Here is a 16,522-nt window from a genome sequence, read left to right as displayed (position 1 = left end):
CTCATCGTCCTGTATGTCTGATACTTCTAGTTATGTCCTTTTTATTTTGCAGACAAGGTTGAACCGTTAACCCTCTGGCTCCAGGCAGTAATTTTGGCTTTGTTTGCTCTCTTTGCTGTCCTTTCATTTTTAGTTCTATTCATCATTTGTTTAAAAGCAAGAAAAGGTGAGAAATCTAATTATTTTCTCTATGAAGGATATACAGTATTGGAGTCATTACATTAAGGGGGGGGGGATTTTTTTAATGAATTTTAATTTAAAAGATATTTGACATAAAGAGACCAAGTGGCATAGTTTAGAAAGTAGAAACTTTCACATAAAGGCTAAAGGGGCGAGACTCTCAGAAGACGTCTATAGATCTTCACCATTAATTCTGCTTCACATAATGCTATTTTGTTGAGTTTGGTTTATCTTCAGAACTTTGTAAAATAAAGAATTAATAACCACATGTCTTGTTTAGGACTAGAAACTATGAAACTTTTAATATTTTCTCTTGTTAGCAAAAATACAGATTGGACCTTGGCACCAATGCAGTCCTTATTTGTCCAATATTGTCATGTCCTGATGGATTGATAAAAATTATATAACTCTACCACAGTACTTTAGGAACGTATTTACTAAAATTATATAGATGTAGTGTAATTATTTATCTCTACTTGTTATTTTTTTTTAATTATAAAGAAACTCTGATAATGTTTCACAGCCTATCATTTTTATTTTAATATACAGATGAAAAGAGGAGCAATATTAGGTATTTATCTATCTATAACTATCTATTCGTGATCTATTTATTATCTCTCTATCTATGTTATCCATATATATATATATATATATATATATATATATATATATATATATATATATATATATATATATATATATATATATATATATATATATATATACACACACACAGTTGTGCTCAAAAGTTTACATACCCCGGCAGAATTGTTGCTTTCTTGGCCTTTTTTCAGATAATATGAATGATAACACCAAAACTATTTCTCCACTCATGGTTAGTGGTTGGGTGAAGCCATTTATTGTCAAACTACTGTGTTTTCTCTTTATAAATCATAATGACAACCCAAAACATCCAAATGACCCTGATCAAAAGTTCATATACCCTGGTGATTTTGGCCTGATAACATGCACAGAAGTTGACACAAGTGAGTTTGCATGACTACTAAAGGTAACAGCCTCACCTGTGACCTGTTTGCTTGTAATCAGTGTGTGTGCATAAAAACTGAGTGAGTTTCTGGGATCCAGACAGACTCTTGCATCTTTCATCCAGCCACTGACGTTTCTGGATTGTGAGTCATGGGGAAAGCAAAAGAATGGTCAATGGAGCTACGGAAAAAGGTAGTTGAATTGTATAAAACAGGAAAGGGATACAAAAAGATATCCAAGGAATTGATAATGCCAGTCAGAAGTGTTCAAACTGTGATTAACAAATGTAAAATCAGGGGCTGTGTAAAAACAAAACCACAGTCAGGTAGACCAACAAAAATGTCGTCCACAACTGCCAGGAAAATTATTTGGGATGCAACAAAAAATCCACAAATAATATCAGCTGAAATACAGGACTCTGAAAACTAGAAGTGTGGCTGTTTCAAGATGCACAATAAGGAGGCACTTAAAGAAAAATGGGCTGTATGGTCGAGTCGCCAGAAGAAAGACATTACTGCACAAATGCCACAAAGTATCTCGCCTACAATACACAAAACAGCACAGAGACAAGCCTCAAAACTTCTTGAACAAGGTAATTTTGAGTGATGAGAACAAAATTGAATTTTTTTGGCCACAACCATAAACATTACATTTGGAGAGACGTCAACAAGGCCTATGATGAAAGGAACACCATTCCTACTGTACAGCACAGTGGTGGATCGCTGATGTTTTGGGGATGTGTGAGCTACGAAGGCACTAGAAACTTGGTCAAAGTGCAATGAAAGATAAATGTAGCACATTATCAGCAAATACTGGAGGCAAATTTGCAATCATCATCCCAGACGCTATGCATACGACGTACTTGGACGTTCCAACATGACAATGATCCAAAACACAAGGCCAAGTTGACCGGTGATTGGCAACAGCAGAACAAAGTGAAGGTTCTGGAGCAGCCATCTCAGTCTCCTGACCTCAATATCATTGAGCCACTCTGGGGAGATCTCAAGCGCGCAGTTCATGCCATACAGCCCAGAAATTTGCAGGAAGTGGAGGCTTACTGCCAAGAAGAGTGGACAGCTTTACCATCTGAGAAAATAAAGAACCTCATCCACAACTACCACAGAAAACTTCAAGCTGTTATTGATGTTAGAGGGGCAATACACGGTATTAAGAAATGGGGTATGTGAACCTTTGATCAGGATCACTTGGATGTTTTGGGTTGTCATTATGATTTAAAATGAGAAAACACAGTAGTCTGACAATAAATGGCTTCACCAAAGAACTAACCATGAGTGGAGGAAAAGCTTTGCGGTTATCATTCATAATCTCTGAAAAAAAGGCCAAGAAAGCAAAAATTCTGCCGGGATATTTAAGCGTTTTAGCACAACTGTATAAGTGTGTGTGTCACTAACATCTATATATCTAACTATCATCTGTTATCTGTTATCTAGTATCTATCTATTATCTATCTACTCCAAATAGTAGAGAAAATGAGGAAGCAGCACACCAAAAATTTAGTGCAAAAAAGCTATTTTAATGGCCCATTTGTGTGATGTTTCGGCTGTGTGTGTGAGCCTTCTTCAAAACTAGAAATGGCTGACACTCAGAGCCAAAACGTCGCACAAATGGGCCATTAAAATACGGTAGCTTTTTTGCACTAAAATTTTGGTGTGCTGCTTCCTCATTTTCTCTACTATAAGGACTGGTATGTTCCTATGAAGCTCTGCACCCAACCTTTACCTTTTTTTAGGTACTGTTCTCTATTTTGTTTTTTCTATAATCTATCTATTATTAATCTATTATCTATCTATTATCTGTCTATTTATCTTGTATTTACTGTGCAGGTTTCTTACAATCATTTATACAAGACTATTTAAATTATTGTCATCAGTACATCCTCTGTTTACACAGGTATATTGCTGACCATTGATACCCATCCTGTATTATACTCCAGAGCTGCACTCACTATTCTGCTGGTGCAGTCACTGTGTACATACATTACATTACTGATCCTGAGTTACATCCTGTATTATACTCCAGAGCTGCACTCACTATTCTGCTGGTGCAGTCACTGTGTACATACATTACATTACTGATCCTGAGTTACATCCTGTATTATACCCCAGAGCTGCACTCACTATTCTGCTGGTGCAGTCACTGTGTACATACATTACATTACTGATCCTGAGTTACCTCCTGTATTATACTCCAGAGCTGCACTCACTATTCTGCTGGTGCAGTCACTGTGAACATACATTACATTACTGATCCTGAGTTACATCCTGTATTATACCCCAGAGCTGCACTCACTATTCTGCTGGTGCAGTCACTGTGTACATACATTACATTACTGATCCTGAGTTACCTCCTGTATTATACTCCAGAGCTGCACTCACTATTCTGCTGGTGCAGTCACTGTGTACATACATTACATTACTGATCCTGAGTTACATCCTGTATTATACCCCAGAGCTGCACTCACTATTCTGCTGGTGCAGTCACTGTGTACATACATTACATTACTGATCCTGAGTTACCTCCTGTATTATACTCCAGAGCTGCACTCACTATTCTGCTGGTGCAGTCACTGTGAACATACATTACATTACTGATCCTGAGTTACCTCCTGTATTATACCCCAGAGCTGCACTCACTATTCTGCTGGTGCAGTTACTGTGTACATACATTACATTACTGATCCTGAGTTACATTCTGTATTATACTCCAGAGCTGCACTCACTATTCTGCTGGTGCAGTCACTGTGTACATACATTACATTACTGATCCTGAGTTACATCCTGTATTATACTCCAGAGCTGCATCCACTATTCTGCTGGTGCAGTCACTGTGTACATACATTACATTACTGACCCTGAGTTACATCCTGTATTATACCCCAGAGCTGCACTCACTATTCTGCTGGTGCAGTCACTGTGTACATACATTACATTACTGACCCTGAGTTACATGCTGTATTATACCCCAGAGCTGCACTCACTATTCTGCTGGTGCAGTCACTGTGTACATACATAACATTACTGATCCTTAGTTACATCCTGTATTATACTCCAGAGCTGCACTCACTATTCTGCTGGTGCAGTCACTGTGTACATACATTACATTACTGATCCTGAGTTACATCCTGTATTATACTCCAGAGCTGCACTCACTATTCTGCTGGTGCAGTCACTGTGTACATACATTACATTACTGATCCTGAGTTACATCCTGTATTATACCCCAGAGCTGCACTCACTATTCTGCTGGTGCAGTCACTGTGTACATACATTACATTACTGATCCTGAGTTACCTCCTGTATTATACTCCAGAGCTGCACTCACTATTCTGCTGGTGCAGTCACTGTGAACATACATTACATTACTGATCCTGAGTTACATCCTGTATTATACCCCAGAGCTGCACTCACTATTCTGCTGGTGCAGTCACTGTGTACATACATTACATTACTGATCCTGAGTTACCTCCTGTATTATACTCCAGAGCTGCACTCACTATTCTGCTGGTGCAGTCACTGTGTACATACATTACATTACTGATCCTGAGTTACATCCTGTATTATACCCCAGAGCTGCACTCACTATTCTGCTGGTGCAGTCACTGTGTACATACATTACATTACTGATCCTGAGTTACCTCCTGTATTATACTCCAGAGCTGCACTCACTATTCTGCTGGTGCAGTCACTGTGAACATACATTACATTACTGATCCTGAGTTACCTCCTGTATTATACCCCAGAGCTGCACTCACTATTCTGCTGGTGCAGTTACTGTGTACATACATTACATTACTGATCCTGAGTTACATTCTGTATTATACTCCAGAGCTGCACTCACTATTCTGCTGGTGCAGTCACTGTGTACATACATTACATTACTGATCCTGAGTTACATCCTGTATTATACTCCAGAGCTGCATCCACTATTCTGCTGGTGCAGTCACTGTGTACATACATTACATTACTGACCCTGAGTTACATCCTGTATTATACCCCAGAGCTGCACTCACTATTCTGCTGGTGCAGTCACTGTGTACATACATTACATTACTGACCCTGAGTTACATGCTGTATTATACCCCAGAGCTGCACTCACTATTCTGCTGGTGCAGTCACTGTGTACATACATAACATTACTGATCCTTAGTTACATCCTGTATTATACCCCAGAGCTGCACTCACTATTCTGTTGGTGCAGTCACTGTGTACATACATTACATTACTGATCCTGAGTTACCACCTGTGTTATACTCCAGAGCTGCACTCACTATTCTGCTGGTGCTGTCACTGTGTACATACATTACATTACTGATCCTGAGTTACATCCTGTATTATACTCCAGAGCTGCGCTCACTATTCTGCTGGTGCAGTCACTGTGTACATACATTACATTACTGATCCTGAGTTACATCCTGTATTATACTCCAGAGCTGCACTCACTATTCTGCTGGTGCAGTCACTGTGTACATACAGTGGGGCAAAAAAGTATTTAGTCAGTCAGCAATAGTGCAAGTTCCACCACTTAAAAAGATGAGAGGCGTCTGTAATTTACATCATAGGTAGACCTCAACTATGGGAGACAAACTGAGAAAAAAAATCCAGAAAATCACATTGTCTGTTTTTTTAACAATTTATTTGCATATTATGGTGGAAAATAAGTATTTGGTCAGAAACAAACAATCAAGATTTCTGGCTCTCACAGACCTGTAACTTCTTCTTTAAGAGTCTCCTCTTTCCTCCACTCATTACCTGTAGTAATGGCACCTGTTTAAACTTGTTATCAGTATAAAAAGACACCTGTGCACACCCTCAAACAGTCTGACTCCAAACTCCACTATGGTGAAGACCAAAGAGCTGTCAAAGGACACCAGAAACAAAATTGTAACCCTGTACCAGGCTGGGAAGACTGAATTTGCAATAGCCAACCAGCTTGGAGTGAAGAAATCAACAGTGGGAGCAATAATTAGAAAATGGAAGACATACAAGACCACTGATAATCTCCCTCGATCTGGGGCTCCACGCAAAATCCCACCCCGTGGGGTCAGAATGATCACAAGAACGGTGAGCAAAAATCCCAGAACCACGCGGGGGGACCTAGTGAATGAACTGCAGAGAGCTGGGACCAATGTAACAAGGCCTACCATAAGTAACACACTACGCCACCATGGACTCAGATCCTGCAGTGCCAGACGTGTCCCACTGCTTAAGCCAGTACATGTCCGGGCCCGTCTGAAGCTTGCTAGAGAGCATTTGGATGATCCAGAGGAGTTTTGGGAGAATGTCCTATGGTCTGATGAAACCAAACTGGAACTGTTTGGTAGAAACACAACTTGTTGTGTTTGGAGGAAAAAGAACACTGAGTTGCATCCATCAAACACCATACCTACTGTAAAGCATGGTGGTGGAAACATCATGCTTTGGGGCTGTTTCTCTGCAAAGGGGCCAGGACGGCTGATCCGGGTACATGAAAGAATGAATGGGGCCATGTATCGTGAGATTTTGAGTGCAAACCTCCTTCCATCAGCAAGGGCATTGAAGATGAAACGTGGCTGGGTCTTTCAACATGACAATGATCCAAAGCACACCGCCAGGGCAACGAAGGAGTGGCTTCGTAAGAAGCATTTCAAGGTCCTGGAGTGGCCTAGCCAGTCTCCAGATCTCAACCCTATAGAAAACCTTTGGAGGGAGTTGAAAGTCCGTGTTGCCAAGCGAAAAGCCAAAAACATCACTGCTCTAGAGGAGATCTGCATGGAGGAATGGGCCAACATACCAACAACAGTGTGTGGCAACCTTGTGAAGACTTACAGAGAACGTTTGACCTCTGTCATTGCCAACAAAGGATATATTACAAAGTATTGAGATGAAATTTTGTTTCTGACCAAATACTTATTTTCCACCATAATATGCAAATAAATTGTTAAAAAAAACAGACAATGTGATTTTCTGGATTTTTTTTTCTCAGTTTGTCTCCTATAGTTGTGGTCTACCTATGATGTAAATTACAGACGCCTCTCATCTTTTTAAGTGGTGGAACTTGCACTATTGCTGACTGACTAAATACTTTTTTGCCCCACTGTACATTACATTACTGATCCTGAGTTACATCCTGTATTATACCCCAGAGCTGCACTCACTATTCTGCTGGTGCAGTCACTGTGTACATACATTACATTACTGATCCTGTGTTACATCCTGTATTATACCCCAGAGCTGCACTCACTATTCTGCTGGTGCAGTCACTATGTACATACATTACATTACTGATCCTGAGTTACCTCCTGTATTATACCCCAGAGCTGCACTCACTATTCTGCTGGTGCAGTCACTGTGTACATACATTACATTACTGATCCTGAGTTACCTCCTGTATTATACTCCAGAGCTGCACTCACTATTCTGTTGGTGCTGTCACTGTGTACATACATTACATTACTGATCCTGAGTTACATCCTGTATTATACTCCAGAGCTGCGCTCACTATTCTGCTGGTGCAGTCACTGTGTACATACATTACATTACTGATCCTGAGTTACATCCTGTAGATCTTTTATTATAAAAATGAAAAACATAACAATAATAATAGCAGAAAACATAACAAAAATATTAGCCAGAAAATAAACAGTATACTGAACACTGGTCCAGCCGCTCATTCTCTCCTCTCACACATATTATACAGTATATACAGAATAACTACTTTGACCTTCTGGTCCGGTCACCAAACAAAAATAATAATAACAAATAAAATAAACAATGGCAAACAAAAACTATATACATGAACTTTTTTTTTTTTTTTTAAAATAAAATAACTACAAATATATACAATACTAAGCTATCCTTCATTCCCAACCCCCCGCACTGACCTGAGAGCTGGTCCTGCGTCTCATGCCTCAGTCCATGTCCAACGTCCATAGGCCAGATCAGGCAGTGACAGTTTTCCCCCAAACAACCCAGTGTCCCATAGTCCCACAAGATAATCCCACCTCCCCCCTTTTCCCACACCCAACCTAACAGCTACACCCAAATCTATATCCCTATATACAATATATACATTATATACAGCAGCACACACCACAATAATTACAAATCACGAAGCCCAAGTTCGGCGCCTGCAGCCCTACATCACTGTATAATGATCAAACAAAACAAAAATCTACAGTGTCAGCAGCAGCCCACCACCAGGAAAGGAGATGACCAGACTAGGGCACACTAAAAGAAAAACCCCTCCAGAGGAGAGCGGCCCTCCGTGCACCCAGTCTCCCATACTCCAGAGAGCGCACCTTCACCAGGTCACCGAGTATGGTCCTAAACACATCTTCCACTGGGAGGATTTTTCGTTGCGTCGATACTAAGCACCGTGCGTTCCACGTGTGATACCTAACCACTGCGCTAACTAGAAATAAGGTGCAGCGGTCCCGACCACCAAGGTCTCCGAATGCTCCATAGGCCCATTCCGCATAGGAGAGACCGGCCAGCCGAGACCAGCCAATGAAGGCGCCCACCCTGTTGTACACCTCTGTGTTGAAGGGACAATGAAGCAGGAAGTGGTCCATGCTTTCCAGCAAGGTACCACAATGCTCCCGAGGACAATTCCTGTCCTCAGAGCTCCTACACTTCAGATTGTCCCTCACACACAGTTTCCCATGGAAGCAGCGCCAAGCTAAGTCCCAAAACTTCGAGGGGATCCTGATAGAATTCAAAAGATGCAAACCCACCCCAAGATCCCGACTTGGGCAGTCCCTGAGCGCCAGAGGCCTCTGGAAATGGGTCAACAGAACCCTATTGTCAAGGAGTTTCCTTGGCAGAGTCCTGATCTCCCACATTCCCAGACCCCACCGACGAATTACCTTCAGAACCAAGGTAGCGTAAGCCGGAAGATGTCCATGCGGTGTGCGAAGATCCTTCACTTGCCCTCCTGTCTCCCATTCCTGGAAGAAAGGCTGAAACCATCCCCTACAGGAGAATACCCACGGAGGAGCCCTCTCTTTCCAGAGGTTTGCGATATTGATCTTAATGAAGGTATCCACAAGGAATACCACAGGGTTGACCATACCCAACCCTCCTAGTCTCCTCGTACGGTAAGTAACCTCCCTCTTGACCAGGTTCAGTCTATTCCCCCATAACAGTTGGAAGAACAAACTGTAGACCCGAGTCCAGAGAGATTCCGGCAAGATGCATACACTGCCCAGATAAATCAGTAAAGGGAGCAGGTAAGTTTTGATCAGGTTTACCCTTTCCCTTAGGGTCAAAGACCAACCCTTCCATTGGTTCACCTTCTGAGTGGCGATCTCTAGCCTGCTGTCCCAATTTTGTTTGGGGTAATCCCCCTGGCCAAATTCGATGCCAAGGACTTTTGCAGAGACTTTGGGTCCTGGAAGGGTGTCCGGGAGATCAAAACCAGGATCTCCTCCTCCCAGCCAGAGACTCTCACACTTATCCCGGTTGATCTTGGACCCGGATGCCTCCGAGTAGCGATCTACCTCTGACATCAGCCACCCTGCCTCCTCATGAGAGGAAACAAACACAGTGACATCATCGGCATACGCCACCACCCTCAGAGTGGCCTCCGGTGCTGCCCGGTCCATCCCGATCCCGGCCAACGGTCCACGCTCCACCCTCCTAAGAAGAGGGTCAATCGCAAACACGTACAGCAGCGGGCTCAAGGGACAACCCTGGCGAACACCGGACCCAACCTCAAAAGAGCTGCCAATCCAACCATTCACAAGCGGGAAACTCTCTGCCCCACTGTACAAGGTCTTAAGCCAATCAACAAACCCCCCGGGCAGGCCATATCTCAGAAGGACGGACCAGAGGTACTCATGATTAACCCGATCAAACGCTTTTGCCTGGTCCAGTGACAGCATGTACCCCTTCCAGTGACCAGCCCTACCCCGCTCCACTGCCTCTCGGACACTGAGCACAGCACTAAATGTGCTGCGGCCTGGAACAGAGCAATGCTGGGCCCCCGAAAGGAGTCGGGGTGCAAATTTCACCAGCCGATTAAACAGCACCTTTGCCAGAACCTTCCTGTCTGCATTGAGAAGCGCTATGGGACGCCAGTTCCCAATGCAAGACGGGTCCTTACCCTTTGACAAGATGATCAAAGCAGACCTCCTCATTGACTTCGGCAGAGTGCCCGAGGAAAGACACTCATTGAATACCTCAGTCAAGAGGGGAACCAAAACGTCCTTAAAGGTCTTATAGAATTCAGATGTTAAGCCATCTGGACCAGGCGATTTTTTTGGGGGCAAGCCCTTCAATCGCCAACTGAACTTCCTCTTCCCTGATCATTTCTGTCAAAACGTCAAGAGAGGGGTCTACCCCTGGTTCGGGGACAGCTTCAGCCAGGAAAGCCGACATCCTATCCCAATCAAGATCCCTCTTCCCCAAGAGGTGCGAGTAGAAGGATCTGACAACCTCCAGGATCCCTGATCTGGATCGTTTCAGGGACCCCGCAGTGTCGACCAGTCCTGTAACCACTTTACTATTCACTGACATCCTGCAGTTTCTGTAAGGGTCGGGCGAGCGGTACTTCCCGTAATCCCTCTCAAAAACCAAAGATGCGTGTCTATCGTACTGACACCTCATAAGCAAAGATTTCACTCTGGAGATCTCCTCGCGGCTACCTCCAGTTGAGACAAGATGCTCGAGTTTCCTCCTCAGACCCTGATACAGACGGTACCTGTTCAGACTCCTGAGGCTCGAGAGCTGGCGGAAGAATCTCGCCACCCTTTCCTTAAACATCTCCCACCACTCTGACTTACTACTACAAAGATCCAGTAATGGTACCTGGCTCTGAAGAAATTCCTCAAAGGACTGTCTTATCTCCGCTTCTTCCAAGAGAGACGAATTGAGCCTCCAAAAGCCTCTTCCCATCCGGAGGGTCTCTGTAACATTCAGAGAAAACAAAATTAAACAGTGGTCGGAGAACTCCACCTCAACAACAGATACTGCTGAAGAGACAGCTTCCTCCTTTAAATAAAACCTATCTATTCTGGACCTACAGTTACCTCTATGATAGGTGAACCCCTCGTGGCCTGGGGTGTGCCGAATGTGGACATCCACCAGGCGAGCCTCACTAGCTATACTATTAAGGGCGACGCTATCATAAGTCAGCTTGTCTCTGGAACCTCCTCTATCTCGGGGCCTCGTGACAGCATTGAAGTCCCCTCCAAAGACAACCTGCCGACTTGTAAAAAGGTAGGGCTTGATCCTCATAAAGAGACACTTCCGGTCCCACTTAGATTGGGGACCATAAATGTTGATGAGCCGGAGCTCTTGTCCCTTCATGAGGACATCTAAGATCAGGCACCTCCCCATTTCTAACTCAATAACCCGTCGGCATTCCACCGGTGCGGTAAAAAGGACCGCCACTCCGCTATACGGCTCGGCCGCAAGAGACCAATAGGAGGACCCGAGTCTCCACTCCCTCTTAGCTTTAAACACATCTGCCATGTTTGGCAGCCTGGTCTCTTGCAAAAAGAAAATGTCAGCTTCAACCCGGCTGAGAAAATCAAAGGCCGCAAATCTAGCTGTATTTGACTTTATGCTGGCGACATTAATGGACGCCAGCGTCAACGGAGTGGGTACCGCCATCACTGGTGATTGAGTTAGATGGCTTTCTTTTTCCCACTCCCCTTATCCTCTGCCTCAGAGGAGGAATCCTTCCCCCTCTTTAATGACAATGAGGTATCCATACCCACGTGTTTTTTATTTTTTTCGTCCTCGTCTCCGGACTCTGGGCCAGTCCCTCCTTCCAAGGATCTTACATTCCCAGAAGGAGGAGACTCGGCGTCCCCTGTGAGCCCCGCCGAAGCCAGAACCTCACCCTCAGCTTCCTCCTCAGAGGAAGAGATGTTTTCAAGGGCTTGGAACCGGTTAGAAAGACCAACCAGAGGGGAGTCGGTTTTTCCTTCCTTAGGTACCTTGGTCAGAGCGGGAGAAGATGTTTTATCTCCCTTCTTTCTCTTCTTTTTGGTGCCGAGCTTACGCTTGTCCTCTAGCCACTGCCTATTATCCTCATCCATACTTTCATAATGGGAGGACTCTGAGGCAGTGGCACTTTCCTCCCTGTGGATCCTCCTGACCTCCTCATCCAACTCATCATCCCTCGGGGCCTCAGCAGCAAGACTGGCATCCAGGACAGGGGCCGCCCCAGTAGTACGAGGCTCGCCCAGCTCCCTATCCTGTCTGCGCTTGTCTAGACGCCTTAGCTGTGCAGGCGTCTTTTTGTTGCTTTTCTTCCTTGGCCCCTCAGCTCCCTCACCCCTGCTAGTCCCTTCCCCAGCAGAATCAGCCTCACGGCTTTCTCCCACCGGGGTCACGACTGCATTAGCGAAGGAGCGAGGACAACGGCTGAATGGGTGACCTAACTCACCACACAGGTGACACCTAATCTCCACACAAGATGCAGCAAGATGGCCGATATCCCCACACAATGCACACTTCTGCACAGTGCAGTTTGCGCTGAAGTGTGTGGGGTCGCCGCACTTGTGACAGAGCTTCGGTTGCCCCTGGTAGAAGACCAGGATACGATCCCTACCCAGGAAGGCAGATGATGGTATGTGGGCAACCGTACCACCTGAACGCTTAAGTTTTACCATAAACGTCCAGGCCCCTGACCAGATACCAAACTCGTCACGGTTTTTCTTTGGCATTTCTACCACCTCTCCATACCGGCCAAGCCACGTCATGATGTCATAACAAGAAAGTGACTCGTTACAAGTCATCACGGTCACTTTCTTGACTTGGTTTTGGCGAGACACCACCTGAACGGCAAAGTCTCGCCAGCCGGGCTCATTTTTTGTCAACTCATAGTTCGACCAGAAGAGCTCAAGCCCCTCCGGCCGAACAAAGCTGACATCAAAATTAGGTGTGGAATAGGGATGTATCAAGGCGTAGATGTCAATCGCACTAAAGCCCATCCTCAGCAGGAGCTCCACAACTTTAGACCTTGGAGGACACGCATCATTGCCCCTCCACTGAAGACGGACCACATTCCTACGCACACTACCCGGCCCGGCTGTTGGGAGGGACCACACTGTATCCCCCCATCTTTGCTCTCGGAAGGCCCCGAGGCCATGCCTCTCTATCCAGAAGGATAGATCAACCTCTCGACCCTCTACTATTAGTGATCTCTCCCCCCTCTTTAGAGCCTCCAGGAGACGCCGTTGCAACATGCCGTCCCCAGAGCCCGGAGACGAGGAGGATGCCCTATTTCCCCCGGAGGTGACAGCGGCATAACTCCTGACAGGCGCTGCCACCACCGGGGGGGCAACCGGACCAGTGACCACATCCACACCATCAGCATCACCATTACCCACCTCCATAACCCCCTCACCCTCTACCAAACCAGCAACCACACCACTAGACAAAGAGTTTTCTGCATCCATACCCACCACCACATTCACTCCTGCTGGACCAGTGACAACAGGGGGTGACACTTTAGCCTCCGCATCATCAGGCACAAGGGGCTGAGTCTCCTCCACAGAACTGGAGGTGACCTCACCCCTGGTTTTTTGTGTGCCCTCCGCATCATTAGTTAATATTTTCCGCTGCTTCATGGTTGCTACCAGGCGTCGTTGATCTTTAGCTGCTGTGGGGCACCGCTGATCCTTAGCATCAGGATCTTGTTGACCAGCAGCACCAACACAAAATAGGACTTTGGGAAGACCGGAACTCCCAGCCCCGGTAACCCCCTCACACTGCCGCCGCCCCTCAACTAAGTGATCAGCGGCAACAGTATTCAGGGGCACCGAGGCTACCGGAGCTGCCCCCGACACCGGGCCGCTCCCCCCTCCCACTGAGGAGCGGACCACAGTATCGTGGCCTGATCGCATGCCCGCCGCCGGGCCGCCCTCACTGTCCAGCCTTTCGGCTGATGCACCTGCTGCTACGTCCCCGCTACTACAAGCAGAGACGGAGCTCTGCGCCTCATTACCGTGCTCTGTAATCTCCCCGCGCCTTTGCACCGGATCCACAGCAGAACCCGGGCTGGGCTGGGCAACGGGGCTTATACAGCGAGCTGACCCTGCAGCCGACTCAGGGGGTACAGGGAGGGGGGCATATACATAGCTTACCGCTTCCTGCAGCTTTGGCTTGGTGGTTTTCTTTGCCTTTTTCTTCTGGCCCCCAGGTGCCTCCTCTGGTAAATCATCACCAAGATGGAAGTTCTGAAGGCACACTGGGGACTCCAGCAGCTTGATCTCTGCCATTAGCGCCCCTCCCTGGCCGATGTCACTGTCCTCCCCAGAGCCAGCAGAACTGCGACGAGATGTCATTGTCGCCTGTCCAGCAGGGAGCTCGCTGCACGTGGCCTCAGAGTGGCTAAGAGGGCTGCCAGGTGGAGCTTTCTGCTGGTAATCCTCCTCCTCATCATCATCATCATCCACCTGGCACTCAGGCTGCAGCCCCATCTGCCTTTGCTCTCTGTTATCAGCCATTTCTCTGAATCTGTCTTCATTTATAAGCTTTTCTTTAAATGGTCCACTTTTTTCTCGAATAAATGCTTTTCTTACCTCCAGGTCATTAATTTCAAGCTTCAGAATCTTTACCTCCGCCTGGAATTGCGTCTTCCTGGGTCTGGAGGCGCCTGCAGCTTTAGCGCTTGTGCAGCGCAGCTCCTCCCGGAGCCTTCTCAAGGTCTTGCTAGCATCTTCATACTCACGAAGGTGGCTCATGACCCGGGAGGCATAGGTGGACACAGACTCCCGGGGTCTCTGCAGCGCCCAAACCTCCTCAGTGAGGTCGGCCTCACCTCCGTGAGCACTCAGCTTTCCTCCGGAAGGGCTGCCATCTTGCACGCTAGCAGGCTTCTCCTCCATGGAAGCCTTGCGGCTTCTCTGGGTCTCTGCAGACCTGGGGGGAGTAGGAGCCACATTGCTGCGACTTCTGGTGGAGCGTCTCACCCCCGAATCCTCTGATGTGCAGGCTGGTTGCTGGTTCCTTCTGCCCCCCGCCAGCCTGGTCCGGGAAGCAGAAGCCTGGGACTTGGCTCCTTCACTCATCCCAGGAAACCCACTCCCTCCCTGGGTAAGAGAGAGAGCAGGTCCCCGGGTGGAGAGATGGTGGTTCTCTGGAGCTCAGGAGCACACAGCAGGTTCAGCAGCGACCGCACCCACAATCAACACAATGAGCAGCAGCTGAGCTGCACTCACTACTCTGAAGGTGCAGTCACTGTGTACATACATTACATTACTGATCGTGAGTTACATCCTGTATTATACTCCAGAGCTGCACTCACTATTCTGCTGGTGCAGTCACTGTGTTCATACATTACATTACTGATCCTGAGTTACATCCTGTATTATACTCCGGAGCTGCACTCACTATTCTGCTGGTGCAGTCACTGTGTACATACATTACATTACTGATCCTGAGTTATCTCCTGTATTATACCCCAGAGCTGCGCTCACTATTCTGCTGGTGCAGTCACTGTGTACATACATTACATTACTGATCCTGTGTTACATCCTGTATTATACCCCAGAGCTGCACTCACTATTCTGCTGGTGCAGTCACTATGTACATACATTACATTACTGATCCTGAGTTATCTCCTGTATTATACCCCAGAGCTGCGCTCATTATTCTGCTGGTGCAGTCACTGTGTACATACATTACATTACTGATCCTGAGTTACCTCCTGTATTATACTCCAGAGCTGCACTCACTATTCTGCTGGTGCAGTCACTGTGTACATACATTACATTACTGATCCTGAGTTACCTCCTGTATTATACTCCAGAGCTGCACTCACTATTCTGCTGGTGCAGTCACTGTGTACATACATTACATTACTGATCCTGAGTTACCTCCTGTATTATACCCCAGAGCTGCGCTCACTATTCTGCTGGTGCAGTCACTGTGTACATACATTACATTACTGATCCTGAGTTACCTCCTGTATTATACTCCAGAGCTGCACTCACTATTCTGCTGGTGCAGTCACTGTGTACATACATTACATTACTGATCCTGAGTTACCTCCTGTATTATACTCCAGAGCTGCACTCACTATTCTGCTGGTGCAGTCACTGTGTACATACATTACATTACTGATCCTGTGTTACATCCTGTGGATCTTTTATTATAAAAATTAAAAACATAACAATAATAATAACAGAAATTTAACAAGAATATCAGCCAGAAAATAGTCAGTGTAATGAACACTGGTCCAGCCGCTCATTGTCTCCTCTCACACATACAGTATGTACATATATACAGAATTGTAACTAACTAGATGGTGGCCCGATTCTAACGCATTGGGTATTCTAGAATATCTATGTATGTATATAGCAGCCACATAGTAACTCCCAATATTTCCCTCACGTAATCTC

The 16,522-nt window shown here is 45.9% G+C and overlaps 1 protein-coding gene across 1 annotated transcript in view; it reads left to right on the top strand.

Moving 5' to 3' along the window:
- Positions 1-16,522, top strand: part of LOC138674696 (uncharacterized) — a 229,635-nt gene that overhangs the window by 149,046 nt on the left and 64,067 nt on the right. The window contains exons 4-5 of the mRNA XM_069762512.1: positions 53-166; positions 730-751. Of these exons, the coding sequence (XP_069618613.1) occupies positions 53-166; positions 730-751 (136 nt within the window). The remainder of the gene's footprint in view (positions 1-52; positions 167-729; positions 752-16,522) is intronic.

This window comes from Ranitomeya imitator, chromosome 4, assembly GCF_032444005.1.
Source record: "Ranitomeya imitator isolate aRanImi1 chromosome 4, aRanImi1.pri, whole genome shotgun sequence".
Taxonomy (NCBI): Eukaryota; Metazoa; Chordata; class Amphibia; order Anura; family Dendrobatidae; genus Ranitomeya; species Ranitomeya imitator.
The sequence above is the reverse complement of the archived record's forward strand: the minus strand, read 5'-3'. Positions and strand labels throughout refer to the sequence as shown.